The sequence below is a fragment of the Gymnogyps californianus genome, chromosome 17, assembly GCF_018139145.2.
Source record: "Gymnogyps californianus isolate 813 chromosome 17, ASM1813914v2, whole genome shotgun sequence".
NCBI lineage: Eukaryota > Metazoa > Chordata > Aves > Accipitriformes > Cathartidae > Gymnogyps > Gymnogyps californianus.
Genome location: NC_059487.1, coordinates 1946455 through 1974097, shown reverse-complemented (window position 1 = coordinate 1974097; position 27643 = coordinate 1946455). Strand labels below are relative to the sequence as shown.

At 45.4% G+C, this 27643-nt stretch overlaps 1 protein-coding gene across 1 annotated transcript; it reads right to left on the bottom strand.

Annotated features, from left to right (window-relative positions):
• AHCY (adenosylhomocysteinase) lies at window positions 1-27643 on the bottom strand. The gene is made up of 10 exons (XM_050907077.1): window positions 27598-27643; window positions 25535-25725; window positions 22741-22816; window positions 20694-20846; window positions 14155-14267; window positions 12268-12475; window positions 11325-11412; window positions 10297-10414; window positions 3800-3994; window positions 1-1000 (listed from the first exon to the last, which is right to left on the bottom strand). The coding sequence occupies exons 1-10, from the start codon at window positions 27623-27625 to the stop codon at window positions 869-871; spliced, it is 1302 nt and encodes a 433-aa protein (XP_050763034.1). The 5' UTR covers window positions 27626-27643; the 3' UTR covers window positions 1-868.

Below are 27643 nucleotides of genomic sequence, written 5' to 3'. Positions count from 1 at the left end.
TCAGGCCACAGTCAGATCTTTAATAAAAGCACTTTGAGTCAGTGACAAACAAGATACAGCAGACATGACAACTCGGAAAAAAACAAGTTGGGGGTAGAAGTGTGCTGCTGGTGTTTTCAGGAGATCGAACAAGGTCCCTAAACCTAACCATCCCCTCAGGGGCTTCTCAGCCATTCACAACACTAGAAGGCTGCTAAAAAAAAGTCACTCTTACCTCACCCCTCCTCGAGTTGGTATGTAAGAAGCATAAAAGGGTCTTTGTTCTGGCCAAAACTGATGGAGTAAATTAACCCAGAAATAAACCTCCAGCTCTAATCTGCGAGTAGGAGGTTAAGTTGATTTTACAGGAAGACGACCAAGCAACCTACACTCCTCCTTACTTCCTCCAGTTTCACAACATGCACTTCAGCTAGGGCACCTTTGTGGAGAGAAGCCTGACACTGCCAGCCTTCCAACAGGATTCATCTAATTTGAGCAGGGCATGGCAGAAAGCATCTCCCTGTAGAAAGGGTTCCCCATCTTAGTGGTTAGTCTGTTCAAAGAGGCTGTCAGCCCCATGTTTGACAAGACTATGCATTTTCATTTAGCAATCTTCTGTCCTGCTCCCCTTATTGGGACATTAGGAGCCAATAAAAGGTGCATAGGATCCTTTTCACCATGACATTAGCTAAGTAACCAATTCTAATTCCAAGAGTCAGAGTGATCCTCTTTCACCAACAAATAAGGCCCTGAAGCTCCCTTTGTAAGGGAAGGGGTTCTGCAGCACTGGGAGGAGTATGGCAAAGGGCTTGTTCTCAGAAGCCCAGCACACACAAGAGCTTTGGAAGGTTGTATCCCTGCACTTTGGTCTTTGGGTAGTGCCACCTGCTCAGTATCTGTAGTGGTCTGGCTTGAATGGCCCATCTCTTGATAAGCCTAGGTATTTGGCCTGCTTGTCACTCAGCTTCGTCAGCTTCACACACAGTTTATCCAGATGAGCAGCAGCCACAGCTTCATCCAGCTGGAAAACAAAACATTGAGACAAGAATATTAGCAGCACAGAGTCTTATTAGTTCAGGAAGTCATGGTCAATAGTGAGAAATGAGTACGTGAAAACCAATAGCAGCCCCAAGGAGGACTTCACAGACTGACACAGATGAACAATCAGACAGCTCTTTTCCTGCCAACACACCTCACCTGCTTGAGCACAGAGGCATCTGCTTTAGGCAGAGAACTGCATTCAGATGGAAAAGCTCCCTGCTTTTGAGGGAGTCAAATTAAGCTTAAGTGAGACAGACAACTTTATATAATCAAGCCCATTTCAATTTCATTTACACCTTCACATCCATCCAACCAGTAAAGAACAGAGATCAAACTATTCAGAGATAAGAATATCCAGTTTGGTAGAATGGTAAAGCCCCACTCATGTTTCCACTACAAAGACACCTGGACATACTAGACTATCATCTTACAATTTTAGATAAGTTCTAATGCTGGGGAAAAAAATGCATCTCCTTTCCAGATATCCCATCTTAGGGGTACATGTATTACGAAATTAATTCCAGAATCACTAATTTAGCAAGAATACGAGTATCTATTGTCATTCTCTTCATGAAGAATAAAGCCAAGGTGGGCTGTAGGACATAGGCTCAGAAATGTTGATATACTTTATCCCAGAGGTGTCAGGCAGACATGCAAACTCAAGGGATTGAAAAGCATGTAAAGCTAGAAGACAGTTAAGGGCTACAGAAGAGTCAGAAAACATATAGTAAGATGACAAACTAGCTGATATGTCAGAGGGGAATGTAGAGCCATAAAGGATATTCAAAGATAGAAAGGACAGCACTAAGAAGGGATCGGGTGCTGCTGACTTACAACAGAAGGGCAAGTTTGACCACCATTTGTAATTCCTGCAAAAGACAAGTAATCATTGCTAAGGAAACAGATACAAGGTAAGTCTAAATTCCAGCAGCACAGGAAAGACTGGTGATATTTCCCCCATACTAGTGAAATAGATGTGAAAGGCTGCAATATATTTGAAGGGCAATAAATCAACAAAACAATCAAGGGCCAGATCTTCAGCTTATGTGAACCGGCATGTCCTAAATGATTCAATAACTAGTCCTAGATTTCCCACTCAAAGGGAGTGTGGTAACAAGCAACTACTCTGAAGTAATCCCACTGTAATGAACCAGGTAAAAAGCTACATCTGTACAGAGTAGAATTCACTGCAGCTCAGCCTGCTCATAGTAAATAATACGGAACTGCCAACATCTCTTGAGAACTAACACAGCCAAAGACTTAGGTAAAAACGTACACAAATTTAGATGAAGGTAAGCTGACATTCTTACCTTAAAATCAGATAGCTGAGTATAAGGATGAACAGATTTGGTGCCAAGAACATGGACACAACAGTTTGCCTAGATTTCCAGGAACACACACTGCAGAAATGTGTGCATGTTTGTAACAGCTGATCATCAAAGCAATATTCTTGCAGTCCAAGAAAGTGCAATGTAAGGCACTTGGTAATTCTTAAATTCTACATTTGGACCTCAAAGCTACTACACAGAACAAGGAAAGATACTAGGCAGATAATTACCAGAGAAAGCTCTTCTGCCCATCTTTTGTTGGTCCTGACAAGGCAACTGCTTTATTCTTTGAAATTCTCTATGGAGCACAGAGAGTAAGAAGAGTATTTTGTCACAGTATATGAACCAGAGAGATCACTGCCACATGCTCCACTAGCACGCAACTCGGTTTGTACGTAACTGATCTGGGCATTACCTCTCACTTCCAGTTCAAGTACACTCACTAAAAATTGTTATTCAGAAAGAAGATGAAGCTACATTTTATTAGCAACATTGGACTATCATTTTCGATGAGAATTGTCAACAAAACTTTTCCTTTGAAGATGATTATGTGTCAGCTTGCTGATCAACTCCTACATTGTATTTCTGGTACGCTTTGCTTGATCATTAACAGATGGTTTTGGAAGCTTAAGTCCTTCAGCAAACACTTCATAAGTAAGCCCAAACATACACATTCTACTTCCCAAACGTATTCCCAAAAGTATTTTCACATTTAGTCTCACACCTGGTTGCATTCCAAAGGCAGTGGGATTTAACTCCAGCAACTTTTTCAATGACCATCTCAAATTCTCAGGCTTGTTTTGAAAAATTAAAACTAGGTTAGTTTTCTAAAAGGAATTTGCAAGTTGTGACATGATCCAGATTTTTCCAAGAACAAAGAATGCAGAGATAAGTTTAAAGGGAAACCCAAGGGAATCTGTCATTAATATTTTGTGAAGCTATTAGGACCAGATTGTGATAAGCTCTGCTCAGGTGCAAATGGGACCCAGGCTCTATCAACCACAGTAAAAATGATTCCTAGTTTCACTCCAGCTTCAACTCTGCCCCACTAGACTTTGCTGCTGGACAGGCATGTGAAAGCTTGCTGTGAACGCTGGCATTCAGCAGAAGGAACAAGTTGGTTGGGAGAAGCTCCCTGACTACCCTGAGGCAGCACAGGGCTTCCCAGCACCATAGAGAAGAGCACCAGGTCAAGCCAAAAAGTGACTGGATGTTCCTATCACAGGACAGACAAGTCCCAGTTCTGCACAACAGGTTCGCCACAAAAAACAGCCCACTTCAGACTCAGCATGACCAAAGCCAAGCATTCACTGAGGGACAGAAGCTCCTTGCAACAACAACAACAACATTCGGTAGGAAAATTAACTCAAGCACAAATGAAACAAATCTGCGTGATCACATCTGAAGTTGGCTTCCTCACCAGCTTGCATCTTTCTGCTACTCTAACTCACCTTCTTTGGCAGGAAATGGACTCCGACAGCGTATTTGTCACTATTGGTCCACAGCTCGATCTGTGCCAGCACCTGGTTGGTGAAGGAGTTGCTCATAACGAAGCTAGGGTGACCCATGGCACAGCCCAAGTTGACCAGTCGGCCCTCCGCTAGCAGTATAATATGACGGCCGTTCCTCAGTGTATAGCGATCCACCTGGGTTGGAAAAAGCAAGAGCAGTGCAACGTCAGGGTAAAGAGAGCATTTTAAATCATGCAAAGCTTTGTTGGCTTTCTTCCCACATCAACAATTCAGCAGTGGGCTTGCACCACAGACTTTGATTACAATTGAGACACCCCTCCCTCAATTCCCAGCCAGTGTTCGCAAAGCCTGTAGCTATTCTGGACTTCACACAACATGAATCTTAGCATCCGCTTCATATTTAACCAGCTATCCAGTTGTTCTGGCTTTTCCACATGCATGTTGTCTCAGATGGCTGTGGTGGGGAGCATGCTGCTAGCAGTAAAATGCAGTTCATATATGCCTAATTGTAACAACTGGTGTGGAGAGACAGGAGAGAAGAGGGAACACCTCTGCATGCAAAAGTCCAGAGCCTTTGCATCTAACACAGGGGTAAGAGCCAGAGTCCTCAGCCTGCTGAAACTGCTCCCCTGTAACTCTTCCCACTTCCCTAAGGCCAATGCTTTACATTATAATGAACAGCTGTCCCAGCTTCTGGTGTACCTTCCTTTGCTCTCAGGGCCAAAGACATGGTCTTCAGACTGATTTCCAAGCTATACTGGGGACAACAGGACTCTGCACACAGAATCAAGTCTCAAATGGGCTAAGGAGACAGGCCTTCAGCTATATGAGAGTCCCACACAATTCAGGAGATAATGTTACTTAATATGTGCCTCAACTGTCTGGGCCAGATTGGGCTCCTGCAATGTTAAAGTTAACTCTGCTTCTCCTTTCCACCAGTCACTAGCTCTTCTCTCACCTGCCTTCACCCCTGTAGAAGGTTACAATATTAAAGCCCAGAATGACACACCATATATGGCCTATAAGTTACAAGAATATTCCGTATTCACTGGTATTTATTGCTCATGTCACACCAAGCACGTAGGAGTAGAGCAAACCTTTGGAAAGACTTAAAAGATAATCAACAACCAACTTTGACAAAGGTTAATGCTTTAGACAAGTCGATTTATCTTATGCTGTCATAGCACAGCAACTGCAAAAGACCTAAAAGGGTCCCTCCCCCAGCTGTATTTATACTTTTAGTCTCAAAAGTTATTTAGTATGAAGCAAAACACACCTCATTTTCAGTTTCATTCTTAAAGCTTTGGCCTGTAAGTTAAAAGCCTTGTGGGATGAACCTTTAATTGTAACAACTGTCATGGTTTAACCCCAGCCAGCAACCAAGCCCCACACAGCCACTCACCCATGCCCGTGGATGGGGGAGAGAATCAGAAGAGTAAAAATGAGAAAACTCGTGGGTTGAGATAAAGACAGTTTAATAGGTAAAGCAAAAGCCACCCATGCAAGGAAAGCAAAACAAGGAATTCATTCCCCACTTCCCATCGGCAGGCAGGTGTTCAGCCATCGCCAAGAAAGCAGGGCTCCATCACGCGTAACGGTGACTTGGTAAGACAAATGTAACTCTGAACATCCCCCCCCTTCCTTCTTCCCCCAGCTTTACATGCTGAGCATGATGTCCTATGGTATGGAATATCCCTTGGGTCAGTTGGGGTCAGCTGTCCCGGCTGTGTCCCCTCCCAGCTTCTTGTGCACCCCCAGCCTGCTCGATGGTGGGGTGGGGTGAGGAGCAGAAAAGGCCTTGGCTCTGTGTAAGCACTGCTCAGCGATAACTAAAACATCCCTGTATTATCAACACTGTTCTGAAAACACTTCTGAAAAAACATCTTTGTGCAGGTCCTTAGCAGAGATGTAGTAAGTAAACCAATAGAAACCATTTTATTAGAACAGGTATTTTGCCTTCAGAGCAGGTCTGTGCCTCCACCTGTCTTCCCAAGCTATGCTTCAATCGCAGCACTATTTTCTGCTTCTTGGGTTCATATAACAGATTATTGCATTTTCAGCACAACATATGCAGACAGTAACCACCTCAAACAGAAGCCCTAAATAACATTCTTAATTTCTCCTGTCCAAGAGCAGTACAGCAAGGTAGGGTTAGTAAGAATGCTCTCCACTGAGCAGCTGCAGTATTTCTTATGGATGCTGATTCTCCATTATGGACTACCAGTGACAGTGCTCAGTCCACCCACAAAATACCATATGGGCTGTCGTAAAGTTACAGGAGGAAGTAATGAAACAAAGAAGGAAGCAGCCAGAAAGCAGAACACTAAAAACTCTAATAGCAGCTACAATATAACTTAAGCATTATATTTACAGATTAAACTACCACAAGGTAGCAGTTAAGTAGCATTTCAGTTTTGCAGTCTGAATTGGGTGGTTTAGGTGTCAAAATATTATATACATATAATATCCACACAACTTGCACCTGGACAGCTACTGGCTTGTGCATGGAATCACACACCTTCGGCAATCTGCTGACATGACACATTCAACGCACAGGGTAACGCAGAAAATGCAAATTAATGTGTTTGCACAGAAATAAATACAAAATAGTAGCAGTACCATCAGAGGCTTAAGTCAGTACTGTGGAAACACATCTCATCTATGGGCAGGTAAACAGGCTGATTCGTAAGCTCAAGAAATTGCTACAGAAGTAGAAATCAAGTTATCCAAGCATTAAGTTCATCTCCACACTTATACAAATGCCTCCTCCTTTTCCCCATCGGCATTTAGCTTGCTCTGGACTTTCTGGCTGCTTTGCACTTCCCTCCACACCATGATACGTGAATAATTTATTTTCAGAGCCAGAGTTCATTGATTCCACCCTGACCTTTCCTTCCCCTCTAGAGTTTAGCTTGTGCTACACATCAGTCTCTAATACCAGAACGCAGCTGAGCAGGACTGCAGTGCAAACCCATATTCAAAACAACCTGCCAGCTTTTCAGTAATAAGCCTATTTCCTCCTTAACTGTACTTTGAAAGCAACAGATGAGTCAGAATGGTACAATAAGATGTTTTCCTTTCCCAAGTATTAAACATTTCTTACACAAGCTCACCACTTGTAAATGGAGACCATATGGTACTGAAAACTACCATGTTGGACACTTTCACAATTACTCTGTACCTCTAGCTGAAGTCTAGCAACCCTCAGCCGTGGTATTAATCCTCTGATCAAGAGACCGATGTCTTGATAGGAGGTTAGAGATTTTTGCTCTTGTACTATATTCCCCTCCCTGCTACAGGATATAGAAAAAAGCTGCCAGGTCTTAGTAAAAATGTGAATATTTAGAGAGTTAGTACTTGGTATTATAAAACATAGGATACCTCACCCAGAACACTGATGTGAAAAAACGTGTTATTCTAAGGATAAGTACAAGATCTCACACCTTTAACACAAGACTGACCTCCCCTTGAGGTCAGTCCCCAAAAGACTGGGGACAAGATGACCACAGAAGTGTCCCTTTGATGAATCTGAGCAACAAAACTGAGAAACCAGCATGGCCTAAGCGGCAAACTGATAATTTCCTTCCCAGATTTCAGTGTAAGAGCAATTCTATCAATTACTGTAATGACTCATCACTGCTGCCCTGAGAAAGGTCTCAACACATGCAGACAAATCCCCATACAGGTGGTGAGGGACAGAAGCTCCAGGATACCTCCTGGGACCTTGTTTCTAAACCTAAACTTAATGCATATCCTGGAAGAGTTAAGCAATTGTAGTAAATTTCTACTCAATGCCTTTTAATTTCTTTCAAGCATGGAATTTGGGGCTCTAAAGTCACATTTTGCCTCCCAGTCCTGCCTCTCCCCCTTTTGAAACCAGTAAGCTTTTAGGCTGTGTATTAGTCCACTCCTGCTCAACTGCCCGGCCACCATGGCAATCGGGCACAGAGAATGAAAATGAAGAACAGTGAAGCTTTTACACAGCAGAACTTGTTCACGTAACACCTGCTCAGCAGGTACCTCCTTACCTTGTCATGCAGGTCTGAAGTCTTTAGGGACAAGAAATCTAAACAGACACAAAATGGAGCATAGGGGTATACCACTAGCACAGTGTAGATACATCTAGCATTAAATACACCAATAACAGAGTCCAACTGGAGATTCAAACTAGTTAACAGTGCTTCAGATTCACTGCTAGAAGTCAACAAAAGCCAAGTACTAACCTGAGTCAGGGACCAGCTTTTATTAGGCTTGGCAATGTACACATCTATAGGCCATCCTCACTTCAGTAAAGCTTCAAACATGTGGAATGGCCACGTAAGATCAGATGTACCTCTAGGTACATCCCATCTCCAGGGGTAACCAGTAGGTAGGTAAGGAAAAGTACAAGAACAGCCCAAGGGTAAAGTGCTATTTCCCCCAGTAAATCCTCTCAGCTTCAGCTATCTGTGCATCAAGCCAAGACAGAGGTGGTCCACTCAGGGCTGTCAGAGACACCTTTTGCAAACTTTAGCTAATGAATTTTAAGCAAACACTCCCGTGGCACCCACAGCATGCTGGGCAGCTATTTTCACAGCTTTTGCTCTGTGAGCAGGTAGCTCCTTTGCATCACTCTGAACATCCTGCTTGCCACAGCAGCAGTTTATATAACAGACCAGAGAGGTTCAGGGTAGGAGGCAGGTCTTCAGCATTGAACTATATGGACGACCTTGACCCCAATTCCATCCTTTTGAAAAGGTGATATTCTGTTTTTAACCAGAAACTTATTACAGTTTTTATACCTTGGACTAGACTGCATCTCATTGCACCTAATACATCTGTGACAGACTGGCTCCTTCAATACAGGGTATATAAGAAAAAGGGACTACTACCTCTGCCAACAGTGATGCACATTTTCATACGGACTTTAAGAGCCACATTGAATGGCCATATGCAGGTAGTTTGTATGATACCATATTAACATCCAATTTAGCCTTCAACAACGTTTACTTTTTGAGCAGTCCCAGTTTTAGTTTTAAAATCCAAGCTACTGGAAAGCAAGCAGCTAGCTGCAGGCTCCTCTAGGACAAGAGCTGTTGAGCAAAGTCAGCTCCACACTAAGGCAAGAACAGACTAGAATGTAGTAAGAACTTGAGGGTATAACTTCATACCTAGTTAAGCTCATGTAGAGTGTCTCAACAGCAAACAGGATACTGAGAAGACTCTCACAACTGCTTAGTAAGAGTTTGATGTGGGTGGCCAATAAGCCACAGGGGAGTTACGAAAATTGGAAGGGCAGATCGAGATCTACTAAGACATATGCTTGGGTGTGGTGTTTTTAAAAAAAGTAGAAAACCTGTCCCAGAATCCTGCTATCAGCAAGCACACTCCCTCTTTAAAAGATAACTAGAAGTCCCATGCCAAGTCAGACAAAGCCTGGTTTGCTTTACGTGGTGTTCTCCCTCACCTTCTGCTGGTGTTACAAAACAGTTTTGATTTAGTTTAGTTTTGTTTCTCTGCTTTAGGACACAGCTGAAAAGCTGAAATTTTTAGATCCCTATTTTCCTGTGTAGCTACAGCCATAGCTTGAAGTAAATACATGGTGGGAATGCAAGCTGAGCAAGGATAAAACATCTCACCTCATCTGCCCACAGACAGACTTCTGGTCTACATAGGTTTCTAAAATGAAGCCACTAAGTCTGGAAGAGAAGTCTGAGTTTGGCAGAGCTCCAGATAGGCTTTCCTGAGGCTTCAATTGCTGAGTAAAAAAATGCTTTGAAAACAGAGAGGTGTGAATTTTTTCAAACCTTGACAGACTCCCAAAAGACATTCCCTTGAGATTCACTCTAATCCCGGCACCCCGTACCAGGACAAAGATTGTTCTGGTGCAGAGCAGTACATGAGCAAGCACCTTCCTGAGAGGAAATTCAGATCAGCCACCAGGCAATCTATGGGCTCTGTTCTTAAGAACTTTTATACAGTCTCTAATGATCTGTTCTGTATTCATCATCTACCTTGCTTTTTGAAACTGAGTTACAGCATTATTTTCAGCTGGGGGCTATCAAAGAAAGCACATTTCCATACCTCCTCACCATACCCCAAACAAAGCTGACTTCCTGTAAGGAATGAACTTGATGCAATTAATTGTCTACACAAGCACCACTAAGGGATACGCTCCTGTTTGTCAAGGAAGTAGGAACACATGGAGAAAGATGCATCCATACCAGGCACCTCTTGCCAGAGACCACACTGTAACACTTGGGCACTGGCTGGAAACAACTGCTTTAATACCACACAAGAATATGACGTGCAGCTTGTTCCAGGTTAATCGGGGAAGAGCAGAGCAGAATCTCTATTCTGATCAGCCCAGAGCTACGCTGGCTTCCAAGAAAGCTAGAAACACAAAGTACCTGAAGAGAAACACCCTCCTTTCTGGAAACAGACAGAGTAGCTATTGCTTCTTTCTAGCAGGAGAGCTTGTGCAAGGGCTGTCTCACCTGAGGTTTAACATTCACCGCCTCTACTGCATTTTCATTCAGCCACTTTGCATCAACTTCCACATCAAAATGGCCAATATTACACACGATGGCATCATCCTTCATCTGCTCAAAGTGCCTGCAAAAAAAAGTTATATCAAAAGTTACTGCACAAAAATTTTTTTCTTCGTCAACACCAGAAGATGCTCTGGGCCATAGCTCTGCTCAAGGAGAAATGAAATGTGCCTGGCTCACTGACTGCATATGACTCTCACAAGATGTGTGGGTCTGGTAATCTTCCAGGCATATGAAGTCTACTGGAACACACTCTCAAGCTTCTAAGGAAGGACAATTCCCAAGGATATAAGAGATTATTGGAGAGAAAATATTTTCCCAGTATGGAAAGTAAAACTATTTTGTTTAATTGGTCAAAACTGAAATATCTGCAGTTATTCTCTTTTCTACACAGAAGAAACAGTTTTCTTCATGACTTTAAAGTTTCCAGCAGTTTTACATCTCTAGAGAGTAATAGCCTTATCTCCTCCTACTTAATCTGATCTTCCACTACAACAAAATGGCAAAGATAGGAATGAGTTTGTGTAGAGTGGAGGGGCTAGAAATTGAGATCTAAGCAGTAACAAAAAAACTGCAGGGTAGTTTGAGAACAGGCTAGTTTCAAGTCTGCTATGTGTACTCACAGATGGAATCAACTTTTCAACCTTTACCTACCTACTCTTCTGTTCACATTTATCTGTCCTAACACAAACTTTAGCCCTGATGCTCTCATTCTCCAAAAGTCTATCTATCCCTCTACATCTTTTGCTTCTCCATCATTACATGCTGTAAGACAGGAACAATTGCAACGTGGCAACATCCAACAGAACTGAAAAATCAAATCCCCGATTTCTCACTAAATTGATGCTAAATTCTGATGTCCAGAAATGAGACTGTGTGCTAACCCTCACCATATTGCTGACAAGTTATGATTGTATTCAAAAAAATCTAGCTGTACATGTATGCTTTCACTAAAGCAAGTGGCTAGACCATACCTGCCCTGAACAATGTCAGTGCAGCCAGTGGTGGTAACAAAGATATTGCCTTCTTTGCAGGCCTCCTCCATGGTTGTAACTTCATAACCTGAAAAAAGAAAAAGTTATTCCTCTACCCAACCACCAGCACTTATTAAAAAAATGGGATACAATATTAGAAGTAGAAAAGTACGGAAAAAGAATGAGTAAGAGAAGTCTGTGCCAACACCTGACCTATGGAGGATGCAAGGTAGTGGGCATACTTGTCTTACTAAATACCAATGCAGCACAAAAATATCTACCCCTCACCTGTTTCCAATCTGTAGATCTATACATTCAGTGTCTTATATCCGTAAGTGCAGTATCTGGCACAGCACTCAGACTGGATTCAGGGGGTCAAGTTTGCAAAGGAAAGTGTGCCCACAACACCTGCAGGTTCTAGTTAGGTATGAATAGAAATGGGATAAACTGGTGCTAAGAAGCATAGTTACATGAGGCACCCACAGAAGAGGAGCATAGCTTCCAGAGCATGTCATGAGCAGAGCTGGAAAGGCAGAGAGCATGGCGTTGCTCTCCAAAAACATCTACTGAAGGTAAGGCCTGGTGTTTTACTGTGGAGATATTCCAGTGAAGTCTTAACCCACACTGGAGGTTAGAGTTGCACAACCTGAAGATAATGAACCCATTCAAAACCAGGCTTACAGCGTTATGAAATGGGGGCCTTACCCCACTATGGTCTCTATATCCTTGACTCCAAACACATCTTCAAGGCCTATACTAATAAACTCCTTTCCTAACTGTAAGGAAAGAATTTCTACAGTTAAACTGGAGTCACCTCTACCGCAACAGGGACAGGGCTGAAACCCACTGAAACTTTCTTGGCCAACTATCATTTATTGCTCTACACTGACATGCAGAGACCCCCGACAGATGCATGCGTTTCTGCATCTCCTTCAGTTCTCACCTTCCATGGCAGCCTGCAGCGCATTGATGGGATCAATTTCAGTGATGATGACTCTGGCTCCAAAGCTCCGCAGGGCCTGAGCACAGCCTTTGCCCACATCACCGTAACCTGCCACGACTGCTACTTTTCCAGCAATCATGACATCTGTAGCACGTTTGATGCCATCGATGAGGGACTCTCTGCAACCATAAAGGTTATCAAACTTGCTCTGAGGAAGAAAAAGGAGCAGTTTCAGAACAGATTAAAGTCACTGAAGTAAAATTCCTTAGAGAAACAAAATGGACTTATATGCAAGTACTACAAACCACAAGGCTGAGTCAGCTAAATACTTTAACCACAATGAGGGATGGGAAGAAAACCTGGTTTGATGTTTTTATTTATCCAGTTTCAATCTATACAGTTATACTAGATACAGGCTTCAGCACACCCCTGGTGAGAAGCATTCATAAATATGTTGTGTCTACTGACTAAGGCTTGGACATGTTAAAAGCTTGTTAGAGGTAACCTGAATTTATCAAGTAAAAGCACAAACAATTCTTGTGTACAGAGGTAGGTCCAAGTTTCTTAACCAGATGTTCACCAGTTGTCTGCTGCTGTTTATCAGACAATGAACTGAACCAAGTGCCACAGGTAGGCAAAAAACACCAGCAGAATATCTGGCCAATTGGTTAGCACATATTCTTATCTTTGCAAGTCACATGCACCCTGCAGAAGCAGCAAGTTGCCCACATCAACCATGAGAAATTGGTTCCTGCAGCCCAGGAAGATCAAAATTGTGTCTTCCCCCAGGAACAGTTACACTAACACTGCCAGACCTCACCACTGCTCAGATCTAGAAAAATCCAGCAAGTAGCCATTCACAATACTGGTCACTGCAACCAAGAACCCCTGGATTTCATCTCCTAATGCCCCATTGCAAAACATCCTCCTACTGTAGCATTAACAACAGCCAGACCTCCAAATCAAAATTCCCCTGCTAAGTCAGATGTCAAATCATACTCCACTTTAACATCTTCCTAAATTCAACCACATATTGCTGTACTGATTTTTATAATGCTCCTCCTTTTTCTCCTTGGGCCCTTTGTTTTGACCAGGAGGATGGGCTGTATAAACAGATTTGATTATCTGAAGTTACAGAAGCCAAGAATTTTAAAAAATCTGGCTACCAAAGTTGTGCTACGCTTCCCAAGGCAGGGTTATAAAGAACTCATCATTCACAGCAAAATTCTGGTCTCAAAGCCTGCCCTGTGCTTTCTACAGTCTTAGGTCACCAATCATTCTTGCTTTCACTTAACAGAGGTAGCGCTCTGTCTGCTATAAGCAATCTTAAGACTGCGTACCTAGATGTGAGTAGGGGCACTGATCTTTCAAAATGGGACGTACCTTGCAGCTATGGCTGGTGCCATCTAGCATGTGTAAGGCGATGTTACAGTTTGGTTTTCAGTCTACAGCTTACAACTGTAAATTTTTTTCTTATAAAAATGCGAAGTCCACGTATAATGTTGCAGCTATGACTCCAATGTATTATCTGAGCAAGTTATGAGGTATAGTGGCATATCGCTCCCAGCTCAGAAGCTGTCCCTTGCCACAGGAACTGACTGTACCTCAAGAGCCATGATTTCCAAAGGTTTTCACATTATTAAAATGCAGAAGAATGCATGTCCTTACATACAGAAGAAGCCTTTGATGTTCTGAAAACAGGGTATTTACAATGGCATGTTCCATTAGAGACATCATGGGCTCACTTCAAGGATATGGTGAAAATCTGTTCAATACCAGGTCAAGAGCAGCTCAGCAAAAGAAGGAATACTTGCATGGGAATAACAACATCCCAACACCAAACCAGTCAGACAGCAGAACAGAGCAGAAGGGCTCCCACTGCATTACCTTGGTGACAGAGTCGTTAACATTGATAGCTGGCACTTTCAGGGTCCCATTGGCCTTCATCTTGTACAGGTTGTGAACTCCAGTAGTTGTCTCTTCTGAAATACCTCTAATTCCTGTGGGGAAAGTAAAAGGATTCACCTTAGTTGGAGTTAACGCCGCTGTAAACCAACACATTCAGGTGCTGGGAGCATCTTCCCGAGACCTAAGTTAAACAAACCCTTTGCAGGAAGCAGGGAAGAGATGACAACCCTCATTTGGATCCTCAAACAGTAGTTTGAAACTTCAAACCAGTTTCTTCCCCCACAAGGCAATTAAAAGAGGAGGACAAAATATTCTTTGGAAAAATGGAAGGGACCAGCTCTAGACCAGGGAACCAGGAAAGACCCCACTCTAATATTTTCTCACAAAATGATCAAAAAACTCTTCTGCAAAAAGGGCAAGATGTTCACCTCAGGGATGTTTCTACAGCCTAGTCCATTCTTGCAAGGTGGCTTGAAAGGAGATGATACCTAGATAACAACACTTAAATCTAAAGCACTTGGATCACCTGAAAGTAAAAAAAAAAAATCAAATACACAGTTCACCATTCCCAATCCTCCTGTTGTAATCAACTTCAGCTCTGATCAAACAGCTGACACCTCCCCTAAACCTGGATAGTAGCTACATGAAACTTCAGTTTCATGGGTATTACTAGCACAATCAAAAAACATTATTTCAAATATATCCTTGTTTGAAAACAGTCCAGGAGGCAGAGACCAGAGACAAAGGACTGTCTAGAAACACCAACATCATATAATGGACTAAGATCCTGATAACACACAAACTGTCGTGGGGTTACCTGGCTCCACATTACACCGAAAAGCCAAAGCTGTAAATGCACCCCCTGTTTTAAGGATCCTGACTCTTCACGGACCTTTTGACAGCAGCCAGTTGTTCAGAAGTGGCATCACTGCACATGACTTCTGGATCTCTCTCCTCTCTGATGTCTCAATAATACCTCATTGTATATAAACTGTCTAGTTCCTAGACTGGGCAACACCCTGATTACTTAGCCTCTCTGCACAAAACAGTACTCAATTTATGACAATCAGAATAAATTTGAAACTAAACTATCCAGTCTGGCTGAATTTCCACTGTAGAGGATATGGTAATTGTGTGTTCTTTAAGGACAGCAAGTATACTGCAAGACAATTATGAACTATTGGGGGAAAATAGAGGAATTCTGCTAAATCAGGCTGAAACCACCAACACGAGCAACATCTCTATGAAGAGATCCATGTGGCATTTGGAGCTAATTCAGATTCACAAGAAAAGAGAAATATGAAAACCATGAATACCAAGTTCTACATACATCAGAGATTTAAGCAGAGAAGATACTGCCCCTCCAGGCAAGTGACCTCTCACATTGATCTCACAGAATAAAACTGAAAGGATGCTCGTAAGCAAAATAATTTTACAGTCATTTTGACAGAAAAACTCTGAGAAATAAACAACATCCATAAATCGTTCTGTTCAGGCCCTTTTACTGATGAAGCAGGTGACAGCCCAGGTTATCCTATGTGAGTGCACATGAACAGACAGAAATATTGTTCCTTTTCTGTCATTTTTCTTAATTCCTCTCCCTCACTGTATAACATACAATCGCTCCCAACTCCTACATACATTTTTTTATCCACACTCTATCCACAGCCCTCCTAATATTTCAAAAAGGTGAGCACTAGCCTTCCCATTTCACAAATAGCAAAAGCAGAGGGGCCAAAGGACTTGCCCGAGATCACCAGCCAGCAGCAATGGCAGGGCTCCTCAACCACAGCCCACGCACCTCCTCAGTAGCCAGTATTACTTTAGGGATGGGCAAGTGGGAACCGACAACAATAACCCCCAGCAAAATCCCAAAAATTATTTATGTAGTCCATTAATTCTGGGTATTGAAGAGAAATGTCCAAGTGTCACTACCTCCCCAGCCACCAAGACCTACGAGAAGTTTATAGGGCAAGATGAATAACTGAAGAATCACCTCTGAACGGCACGCAGAACAGTTATCACTGTTGGGAGCAACAGCATCAGCACAGCCCCAGGCGGGAACAGGAACAAAGCTAAGGAGATCAGCACCTCCAGCTGAGCAGTTGGCTTTGCCCCCAGAGGACAAAGCGAGGTCAGCCACCCGAGGGGCCTGCAGGCTCTGGGGAGGCTCCCTGAGGCCAGACCAGCACCATGCAAGAACACCGGAGGGCAGGAAGGCCAGAGCATATGTTTCAGAGCCACAGGTACCTGCACCCTCCAAGCACCCACAGGTGCTGCGCCTCCCGGGCACAGCTCCCCAGCAGGTACCTGCACCCTCCAAGCTCCCACAGGTGCTGCGCCTCCCAGGCACGGCTCCCCAGCAGATACCTGCACCCTCCAAGCACCCATGGGTGCTGCGCCTCCCGGGCACAGCTCCCCAGCAGGCTACAGGAACATCGCTCCTGGGAGAAGGCAGGCGGGTGCTTTGCCCTGATCCTTTGGGTTTCATCTGCCTGGCTGGAACAAGAGCCACGGCGACAGCTGCCGGGAACCCAGGGGCTCAGGTCACCCACCCCACCACCACCTCCCCCCCCAGCAAGGTGGGCACGAAAGGGAGGAAAGGGGAATCCCAAATTTGTACCAGAGCTCAATTAACTGAGAAAGAATAAAGCTTGTCAAAGTCACCTTCAAAGTTCACGGCGTAAGCCCTCGGGAAGCGCAGCTCGCTGCATTTCCCCCAGCCCGCATCTGGGGGACACACGGCCCCAGCCCGGGGTCTTCCCCTTCCAAAGGGGGGGGGAACCCGCAGCTGCGCCCCCCGCACCCCCCCCCCCCCCCGCCCCGGCCCGCGCTCCGCGGCGCAACAGCGCCCCCTAGCGCCGCCCCCACCCGCGCCCGCTCTCCACCCCGGGGACCCCCCCAGTCACACTCCACACACGGAGAGGCTCCTGCAGCCCCCTCAGCCCAGCTCCTCCGGCCAGGTTAGCAGCACGCGGGTGCCGATTCTGCTTCAAACCCATCCCTACTGCTTAAAAAAAAAAAAAGCCGCGAACCGATCTAAGCCTAGATGAGCTACACAAGCCAAGGACACGGACAACTTCGGTTTAAGTCTCCAAGTGCAATTCAAAGCAGTTTTCAAAGCAGAGTTTGTACAGATGTCTCAATGGAGTCTAAGACAGAGCCATTAGAGCTCCCATTCGCTTCCCAGACCACCAGGTAGAAGCACCGGCACGCTGTGTCACACAAAAGAAGTGAGACCAACAACACTAGAAGGAAATAGAGCTTGATGAGGCCGATTTATCCCCACAGAGGTCCGTCTCACAGACCTCACACAGAGCCTTCGGTAACTACACTCCCCAGATGGTTACCTGCAGAGAGAACAAGGTCAGGCTTTAGCATATTTAGGGCTTGCTTGGAGGGGGCAGGACAGTTTAAAGACCATTGCCTATAGCACAGTGAAACACAGCATCTGTAGTAAGTCTCCCAAAAGCATCGATTTTCCAGTGCAACTGCCTAGATCAAGTACAATCATCCCCTTGTGAAGGAAATCTGTTGGAGGTCATGGCAGAAACCTCCAGTTCAAACCTGCCCTCTCTCTTCTGGTCTATCTGGCAACCAGGAGACACACTCGTCATCCTTCAAAAGCTCTCTAGGCTGACATTTCTAAGCTTAGCAGATTGTCTTTAAAATTGCATTAAGCAAACCTCACATCACATATGCCAGCAGCTTCCCTTCCCTGAAGGCCACCCGCCTGCTGCCCCCAGGTGACATTTATCACTGGTCTAAACTACTTTGCAACTCTGCTAAAAGAAGTGCTGCCTACACCACCCAATTTCAATGCCTGAGGGACTTAAGTGACTGGAGAACAGCGAAGGGCCTACAGCAAAGAAAAAGTTGAGTTAAATTGAAAAAGCCTTGCTAAACACTCAGACCCGCTTTGCCCCCCTGTATTTCTTACCTGATCAATGAGCAAGTCTGCATCAATGGATCACAAATGATCCAATCTTATCCATCCTTCCTCAACAGTCATCTTCTGCACAGATGCCAGAGACCTCCCTTACAGGAGTTCAGATGACTTTCTCCTTTGTTCAGTTCTAGTTTTCCCCCTCCCACCTTTATCTTGGTTTTAAGGGCATTCAGTTTAGTGGAGTAAGCCAATAGTACAAAGGCCATTCTGCCCTCTAACAGCAGTCACAATTAGGGAGAGGGGAAGCTTGCTGAGCATTTCCACACAGCTCTTTTACACATCTCCTAGTTGAAGTAGAAGGAGCCCTACTTTCAACTGTTTGTTGCACACTAGGACTGAACTAACTTCTATTTAAATTAGAAGCAGCTGAAGCACGGCAGACAGACAGTTCCCTTTCAAATGAGCCCAGAAAACTTATCCAGCCTTTAAGTGGCAAACAGAACTTTCGGATGCTGCATGCCAAAACATCTCCTGCGCTCGTGATCCGGTCTTTCCACACACTGTGCATGCTCTGCTAATGTTACTCTTGTCCTACCTCTCCCCCAAATAGGTCAAATATCACCAGAAGCCCTGAGGATATATTAGCCACTATTATCTTCAAGATACAAAAAAATGGATGCTACACAGCTTCATTTAAGCAGTCTTGCAGCAAAGGGTGAAGCGCAGAGCTCAGTTAAATGAGATCAAGACTCTACTCAGTGGGTCCCATTCTGGAAGTTTTGCTGTTTCCAAGGAGCAATGGACTGGAAGGTAAAACAGATCCAGTTCTGCCACCCTCCACATAGATCAGTCTTAATTAGTTACTGAACTGCTGCAAAGAGGCTTTTCAACTATGGTCAGTGCAGATAGCACACACATTTTGGCAAGGGAAATGTTGACAGGTATGGCATCCTGCCTAGACTCTTTAAAAACCCAGTGGAAGAGCCATTCCTATGAATTTAGGAAGCAACCCCAGGCAGTAGGGATTGTTTTTATCAATGGCAGACTAGCAATGGATGCCAAGACAGGAGACAGTTCAACAGCCATTGCCCTACTGCACCGTACTACCTGGTCCCTTCCACACCAGGAGCACAAGACAAGTAAGAGGTAGCAAAGTGCTAGGAGGGAGAAAGCAGCAGACAGCAGGAGGGCTGGAAGTGTGAAAGGAGCTCAGCACAAGGGCCCCCAGGGACAGGGACACCAACTGAGGTGTTGCATGTGCATGGCAGGGAAACAACCCTGCAAAACAAAAGAGTATGAACATGGAAAATGCATTTTTTGGCCTCTGACAATGCCAGGAAGACAGGGAGGCATGATCAACTACGGTGTTCCTTGGCACCAAACAGCAGGAAAGCAAGAAGTCACGAATATCAGACAGATGCAATTTAGGAAGCAAGAGACCTTTGACGGAAGAGAGGGGATCCTAGCATGGCTGAGCAGACACCAATGAAACCCTCTCATTACCATTTAAATAACACGAAGATGTTGACTGTTGGATTACTAGTGACATCAGGCTGAGGATGAAGGAGAAAGTGAGGCCTGTCACACAGAAGTTTCCTCTCTTCCTGGTGCCCCGACCCGCATAAGCACATGGCTGGGGAGCAGCCCCAGACTCTTCCCCTCACACAGCCCTATCCGTGGCCTGCCACCTTCAGATTTTTTCCCCATAGCTTCCTCTTAAAGCAGTGCAAGAGTCAGAGGAGAGCTGATCCAGCAGGCTTCTAGAGCAACCTCACCTCCTCAGACCAAGAACAAACATCAGCACACCCCACTGTATCAGTTTAGTTTCCACCCCATATCACCATCCAATTTTCTTCACATCCCAGATCAAACATGCCCTTTAGCAACATTGGGCATCTGTGGCTTGCAGCAGCACAGATGATGGACACTGGCAGAGCTAAGAAGAATCTGTCACACTTGCCACACACAGATCAGCCTGCTACTGCAGGTCATGCCAAATTCCCTTCAGATAAATCTTTTTACATAAACATGTGCTAGCAACACCACACTGATCTGTTTTGTTTTACTAACTTACACTGAAGGTAACAAGTCAACAAAGCAAGAGTCCCAACTCTGACTCCATCAGCATCTTCGCTGACATAACTGGATGAATTAATGCCTTGTAGTTTATATAGGGTAGAAAACTGTTCCCTTTCCAAAAAGGCTACAGGTTGTCATGACTTCATCCAGAGGTGCACTAAGAGGATGGGGAAGAAAAAGCATGAATGCTAAAAATATTAATTGCAAGCAGACGTTAAGCGATTCTAAAACACAGCCCGTTTCCAGGAAGCTTTTGTCAAGTCAGCAGTACCACTGGTCATTCTCAGGTAATGGGCACCGTGAAGGACGGCCAGAAGGACAGGTCGCTGTAGTTTATATACTACAGAGCAGAGATGGAAACAGCTCCTGCAGGTAAGAGATTCTGGTCTTGGACTGTAAGCAATTTTCATAGACTCATTCATAGCCTGTTTGCACATGCCCGTCCCTCTTCCCCCACCCCTTTTACACAAGCAGGGAATTCCTGCAGAAACAGACTGCTGAAACAGCCTCCCAAGCAGAACCGTGCCTGACAAAACAAAACACAAGTCACCTTTCAAGAGCTGTGGGTATTTGGTATGAACTAGGTTGGTAAGATCTCCACCATCATCCAAAATCATGTTGAGGGGCTGCCCATCCTTGAAGTACAGGGTCTGCTCAATGCACCACAAATACTCCTCGTCGGTCTCCCCTTTCCAGGCAAACACTACAGTGGAACAAACACACACAATTAGCCAGTTTCTTACTCAGCATGTAGTAAAGCAGCCAAAGGAAGATTTCATCAGCAGCTGAGTTGCAGAGCCAACACACAGATGATTATCTGTGCCTGCAGGCCAGAAAACACATTCACATTGAAAAAAAGATCTCAGAATGAGCAGAAGTGAAATCACTTTGTCTTCTGTTCCAGGCCACGAACTTGGTCAAAATTTTGAAACTTCACTGCTTTCCTTATTCTTCTTCCATGTTACAAGGGAGAAGGCAAAGCAAACTAAAGCAGACTCACATCCACAACACCCCACTTGCTCCCCTAATACACCCCACATTATCAGGAATTAGAAATAGCCACTGGACATATTAATACAGACAAATGAAAACACAACTACAGCATTTTCCAGCAAAGCAGAAAAGAGGGACTAGACTTCAGCATGAGCTAAGCACCAGACTACAAACTCTTCAGCAACTCTGAGTTTAAATTCCAGTCTCTAGCACAGCACTAAACTCCAAGCTGCCACACCTTGCCTGCTTTTATTAGGGCACATTTCTATATCAGTACATCTACCACCAGTAACATGCTGCAACCACTAGCATGTTGTATCTAGCAGTATTTTTGCCTTTCCAGGCATTTGTACTGCCTTCATGCTATACTTGAGCCTCAGTGGTACTCAGCCATTCAAACGTGTGTTAGGCACATGACTTACATACCCCAACATTTGGCTAAATTGTCATGTTTTCACTGTTTACACAGAAAACTAACCTTGAGCTACGAAGAGCCAATCATGCAATTGCCCCTTCTGAAGAAATGTGCATCAGTATCTCATAGTGTATCCAAAGGATCCGCATTCCTCCAAGGTCTTGTAAATTCAGTGTGTGAAGTGCAATATTAACAAAAAGAGCAAGTTCCCCAAAACAAGGATACCAAGGGCAGAGGTCAAAAACAAACACACACTCCACCTGTAAACTGCTCTTCAGTTGAGTTTTGGGTGTTGAGAACAGCGAGGAAGGCAATATCCTAACATCACATCTAGAGAGTCCCGCCTGGTCCTTTGACATCACATGCCAGAGAAAGGCAGAGGAGGTGATGCCTGCAGCTAGTAATGCCAAAGGAGCTGATGAAGGGACCACTTTCTTCTGTTACCTTAGAATGGACCACAGCTGGGGAAAGACTTGCAGCAATAGCTAATTATAATAGAAATGAAAGACACCTCCCACAGCAAAGAACCAGGCTGCCAGAAATCAGATTTAGCCTCTGCCAACACCCAGGCCCAGGCCATGCACTTCCCAGCACAGAGCCACGAGGACTGTATGTCCTTAAGCTGAGTAACACAGCAGACAGCTTAATGTATTCATATTGATCTGCAAGGAATTGCTCTTTATTGGAAGGTGACAGTAACAAAACAGCAGCATCCTGATAAACTGCTTCAGGGGTACTAGGCAGCAACACAGTTAGCCTAGCTCTAGCCTAAAAACATCTTGAGTATTAACCCTGTCACTCTAACAGGGCACACTGCAGTGAACAACCCTTCCCTGACCCGTATTTAGCACCAAGCTTGCCAGAAAGCACCAAACACCTCCATCTACACACACCCACACAGCAACCCATTTAATTAGCCAGCCCATTCAATCGTCTTAATGACCAGGCTTAAAGCTGGTAACATACAGCCAGGCTCTTTCATAGCCTAACACCAGCCACTGTCAGGAGTGAAACAGTCCGATGCAATGCAGCTTGAATCAAATGTCCCGTTTTGTAACAATCACTGCTTTTGATGGGCTATTTCTATCCTGAAGCTTGGTCAGAAGAGCTTAATTTGTACACGCTTTGATTTAGCTGGAAAAAGCAGTACACCTCTACTCAGAGCCAAATTAGAATACGGAAAACTTACCAGGGATACCAGCTTTTGCAATAGCAGCTGCAGCGTGGTCCTGAGTGGAGAAAATGTTGCAGCTTGACCATTGTACCTGGAAAACAACCCAAGTTTTGTTTGCTGAACAAAGTTCTCAGATATCAGGCACTCTCTTCCAGACACAGGAGTTAAACAGGGAGCGAGAGCAGAAAGGCGTATTAGCGCAGATTCCTGCCTTTCTCAGTAGCTCTGCAAAGTTAAGGTGAAAACTAAGTATCTGACTAGGCCAGGGAAAATAATGTCACTTTGGGAGAGAATGTAATGGAGCTTTAGCTGTGCCACATATTCAGCCATCTCCTTACTCGTGAGAGCTTCTGCCAGACAGCCAGAGCATACATTCAGCTATAGATCTTCAGGAAGTGCACAGTAGGGTGGGTTTAGAAAGTTTTGGTCAGTAAAGTTCAGATTTTCAGAACAGCCACATACCAAGCGTCCACTGAGGGATACGGACATGCAGCAACACACCTGCTGGCACTCAGAAGAGTCAGAAATGCAGCTGAAACACTACACTCGATGAACAGGCATTCTCCAAGATTATGCTCACCCAACTCCCACTCTGTGCTCCAGTCACGGAAGCTTTTCCAGCTGACCTAAGCGTTTTCCACACAGATTTCATAACTAGGCTCAGGCACCTAGAAAAGCAACAGCATGTTGCTGAGTTGCATTGAAAAGTATCTGCATACCTACTGCAGCTCCCCAGCGGGCACAGAAACCACCACATCCCAGAGCCACACACGAGTTCTCACTCTGCTCCCTACAGGGCTGACTGGCAGGTATTTGCATGCTTATTTGTAACAGACCTTGAGGAGAGAGGGCAATAAGGCATAATCCTTCAGCCTGTTTTCAGATACTCATCCCACTTCATCAAGAATTGACACTTCAAAGTAAGGGCTGCAGTAGGAAGCACCTCATCTGAGCCTACACAACCAACACTCATCCATGAAAACACACCTGGAAGGAGCACAGGAAAACTGAATTCATGACCTTAAGCACCACACCTCCTCACCGGGGTTTTTCTAAGCTCCCTATCAGTACAGATGACATCAGGAGGTGTCATGAAATTCAAAGTATACAGAATACCTATATATTGTTTACACTTCAAGCACTTGAAACAAGACATAGGCCACTTCAGCTGTGCATCCTCAGATCTGTAACACCAGTTTGTGATAATGGCATAGACCCTAGAATAACTGGCATACCTGATGGGCTCAGAGCCTAATATTTACATCACTGGTTATGAAGAGGATGCATTTTTATTACAATTTTAGAACTTATACTCTGAGGCACAGAGTATTTATTCTATCTTTGTTAACATAGCCAAAAAAGGGATACCAAGATTACTATGCTGCAGTGAGCTACATCCTCATTATGTAGGGTACGGTTTCATCAGAGTTTCACTCCTCCCTCCCAGGCACCCTGAATGACTTGGATGAATCCCATACAACACTGATTTGGGGTTGCACTCAGACTCAAGCAGCTTGGCAATGTTTAAGTAAGCACACAGCTGCTGCCTAGGCCAGCCATACTGGGATACAGCAACCACCAGGAGCAGCAAGGAGCTTCCCAAATTTCAGTGCCTACTGATTTCCTTTAAATCCTGTGGAGGAACAAGAGTTTCAGACACAGAGTAGCTGGAATAAAGCCAGGACTGTACCTCCACATCAAAGCTCTCCTTCAGCACTGCACCATTTGCAGCCATGGAACAGCTCTGAACAGGCTGAAGAACACCTGCACAACAGCATGTACCTTGCCCAGGCTGACCCGGCATGCTGTCTAGACCTACGCCCTCCACTTTCTGAGGAAATGCCTTAGCTGCTACAGAGAGCTTCCCCTTCTCCCAGTGCCTTTTGATCAGCACAACACTGCTCAACTCTTTTAACCATTCCCAGGGAGGGATCCCATATAGAACACTTCTGGGCAGCCTGAGTTCAGGCAGCTAAACTTCAGGAAGAAGGAATTTCAGATCACATACGTACTTAACATAATCCATCATCAAGTTCCAGTCAGCTCTCTGCTCAGCATGCAAGCTATGTGGATTGTGCCCAGATGCCTGGCTCCCCTCATGCCCTGTACAGCGAACACTCAGCCATGATGTTTGGACTTCATTTAGCAAGCCAGGCAGAGGACACAAAGCAGCAAACGGCTTATAAGTATCTCAGCCTTTAATATAGGCCAGGGTAACTGGTCCATAGTCACACAACAAATTCAAAGTCAGTGGAGTCCCCAGCCCTCAATCACTGAACCACACTGCCTCCCTGTTGTTTTCCTGCACAGCTCAAGGGCTAGCATGAGCTCTCAGAAAGCTTCATTAGTTTTTGCTGACTTTACCAGGGCACGGTGTGGTTCTTAATACAGGCTAATCTGCGCTGGAGGCAGTCACTAGAGCTTCAGCATTACCAGCAACAGCACTGCATGCCTGAGCACAACACAATTGCATGGGAGCAGCTTTCGGCACCGCTGCTCAGGGTGTCGTACACACAAGCTGACAGAGCTGCTGAAGCCAGCGACCCAGCCCAAAACAGGCACTCACGAAAATGCAGCTTGTCCAGAGGGAAGACACGTACCACATCCCAGAGGTGCATGCAGTACAAGTGACAAGCTTTTTGCTTAAAGAGAGAAGACATAATCCATCCACCTGGAGATTGCAGCACAGTCTCTTCCAAGAAGTACAGACATCTGCCAGGATCCCCTAAGGTAGTTATATAAGCAGAAGCAGTGCCCCAGGCAGAGCATTACCTAAGAGCACGCTGAAGGAGAAACTCAGACACTTTACCTCAGCTCCCAGCTCTATAAGGGTCTCTATGAGAACTGCCGTCTGCACCGTCATATGAAGGCAACCGGCGATACGTGCACCTTTCAGCGGCTTCGATGCAGCATACATCTCCCGCATCTTCATCAGCCCTGGCATCTCATTCTCCGCAATCTCAATGGCCTTGCGACCCCAGTCTGCAAGGCTGATGTCAGCTGCAAGAGGAGGAGGACAGGTGTCAGTTTAAATAGCTGAAACCTTGGTATCTGTTCACACATTTGTGGATAGGCATTGGCCACAACAGCTGAACTGAACACCCAGCAACAGCTGGGAGGCAGTTGGGGGGAAAACCAGACCCTATTCCGGTTACTCCCTGCTTTTTTACTATGGTACACAGGCTTTCAAACAAGTTGAGACCAAACCTAACAGCCCCTCTGAAAAAAGCGTGCTCTTGTATGAGCATATTAATCAACTGTGATCTACTGTGCAGACATCCTGAGGCCCATTAATTCAGTAAGCCCCAGCCTTAAGCATGCCTCCTTACAGATACTGCCCAAGGGTCTGACACTTCCTATAGATTTACTTTCACAGTACTAAGACTTCCGGGGGGGGGGGGAACACAGGACTGCCTGTATGGCAATAGCTTCCCCACATGAGAACACACATAGCATGCTCCCTGCCAAGGGCACCAGGAGCTGAGCCCAGCCCAGCTCTCCCTCTTAAGAGCTAAGCTGCAGGGTTCCTACCCCCTTGGATCCACAAAGATCATTTTCAAGGCACCATAACTACCTTAGGTACAAGTCTACTTCTGCCTTTGTAAAAAGGAGCTATAGTAGAAAAGTTCAGCAAAAACTGAACAAAAGAGACTTCTGACAGGCTAGCTCATGGTAGAAAATACTGCACTCACCACGGATGTCCGACTCCAGCCTTAAAAAGGCAAGGGTCAAACAACTAATGCCTAGGTGCACCACTTTGCAGCACTGGCCAACACCAAGTGTCCCTCTTACTCGGTTAGCTCTTTCAGAGGAGATTTCAGAAGCTTACCATTTCACTTAAGAACATGGTCAGATACTTTTCTTTCACCTACCTAGCGAACACAGGCCGTTTAAAGCACTCGGGAACACTAGGACCTCTGAGTCAGACTGCTGCATTTAATACAGACAAGCTAATTGCATTTTGCTCCAGAATGAAGCCTAGGGGCCACTGAAGCTATTGCCTATGCTTTAGCTGACTGGTGCACAGCCTTTACACCAACAACGGACTGAAAAAAGCCCAGGCAATGGAAGGACCATGGAAACAACTATATCAAGGGGGACTCTTGAATCTTACCCCTCTTAAGAGCTCGGTAGTTTTACCAGGGCTGCTTAAAAAAATATCCTGTAGTATTTTAGGTTCATAGCCTCCAGGGCAAATTATTTATGAATCTGAGCCTTACAGACTAATGTTCTTCTCTTTGGATTTAGCCTTCAAAGCACACACAACTCTTTATAAAAATTAGGGGTTTTGTGGAGTTTCAGGTCTACAAAATCTTTAGGGAAACGTGTAACACAGGTCACACATTTAAAGATACTTTCACATTCAGAGTGAAAGCCTGTCCTCAGCGAAGGGCTTCTGGTGGGCAGTCAGAGCAGGAGACGGTCTAGGGACAGGGCAGCCAGGCTCGCCCACGCCATGGCCAAGGGAAGAGCAAAATCGCGGGTGGAAACCCCACTGGTGCCGCGCTGCGGAAAGAGACAGCGGCTTCAGAGAGCCGGCGCAGCCCCGCCACAGGCGCCCTTCCTTCTCCGCGGTCTGTCAGCAGCCCTGCCCCACAAGCCTAGAGGGGGGCTTCAGGCTTGGATTTCCTTCCCGCCTACCCCACGCTCCCCGCCCCCCGCGCCGGCACGGCGAACAGGCGGCTGCCATCTTCCCACCGCGGCCGCGGAGCTCCCGCTGCGCTCCGTTACCGCGGAGCTCCCCGCCACGGCCGCGGCCCGGCCCCGCACCCCGCCACAGCAGGCCGGACCCGACGCACTCCGCTCGCCCCGGCTGCGGGGGAAGCCGCCAGAGCCCCGCGGAGGCGGGCCGGGCCCGGGGCTCGCACTCACCCACTTTGTACGGCAGCCTGTCCGACATGCTGGCGGGCCGCGGCAG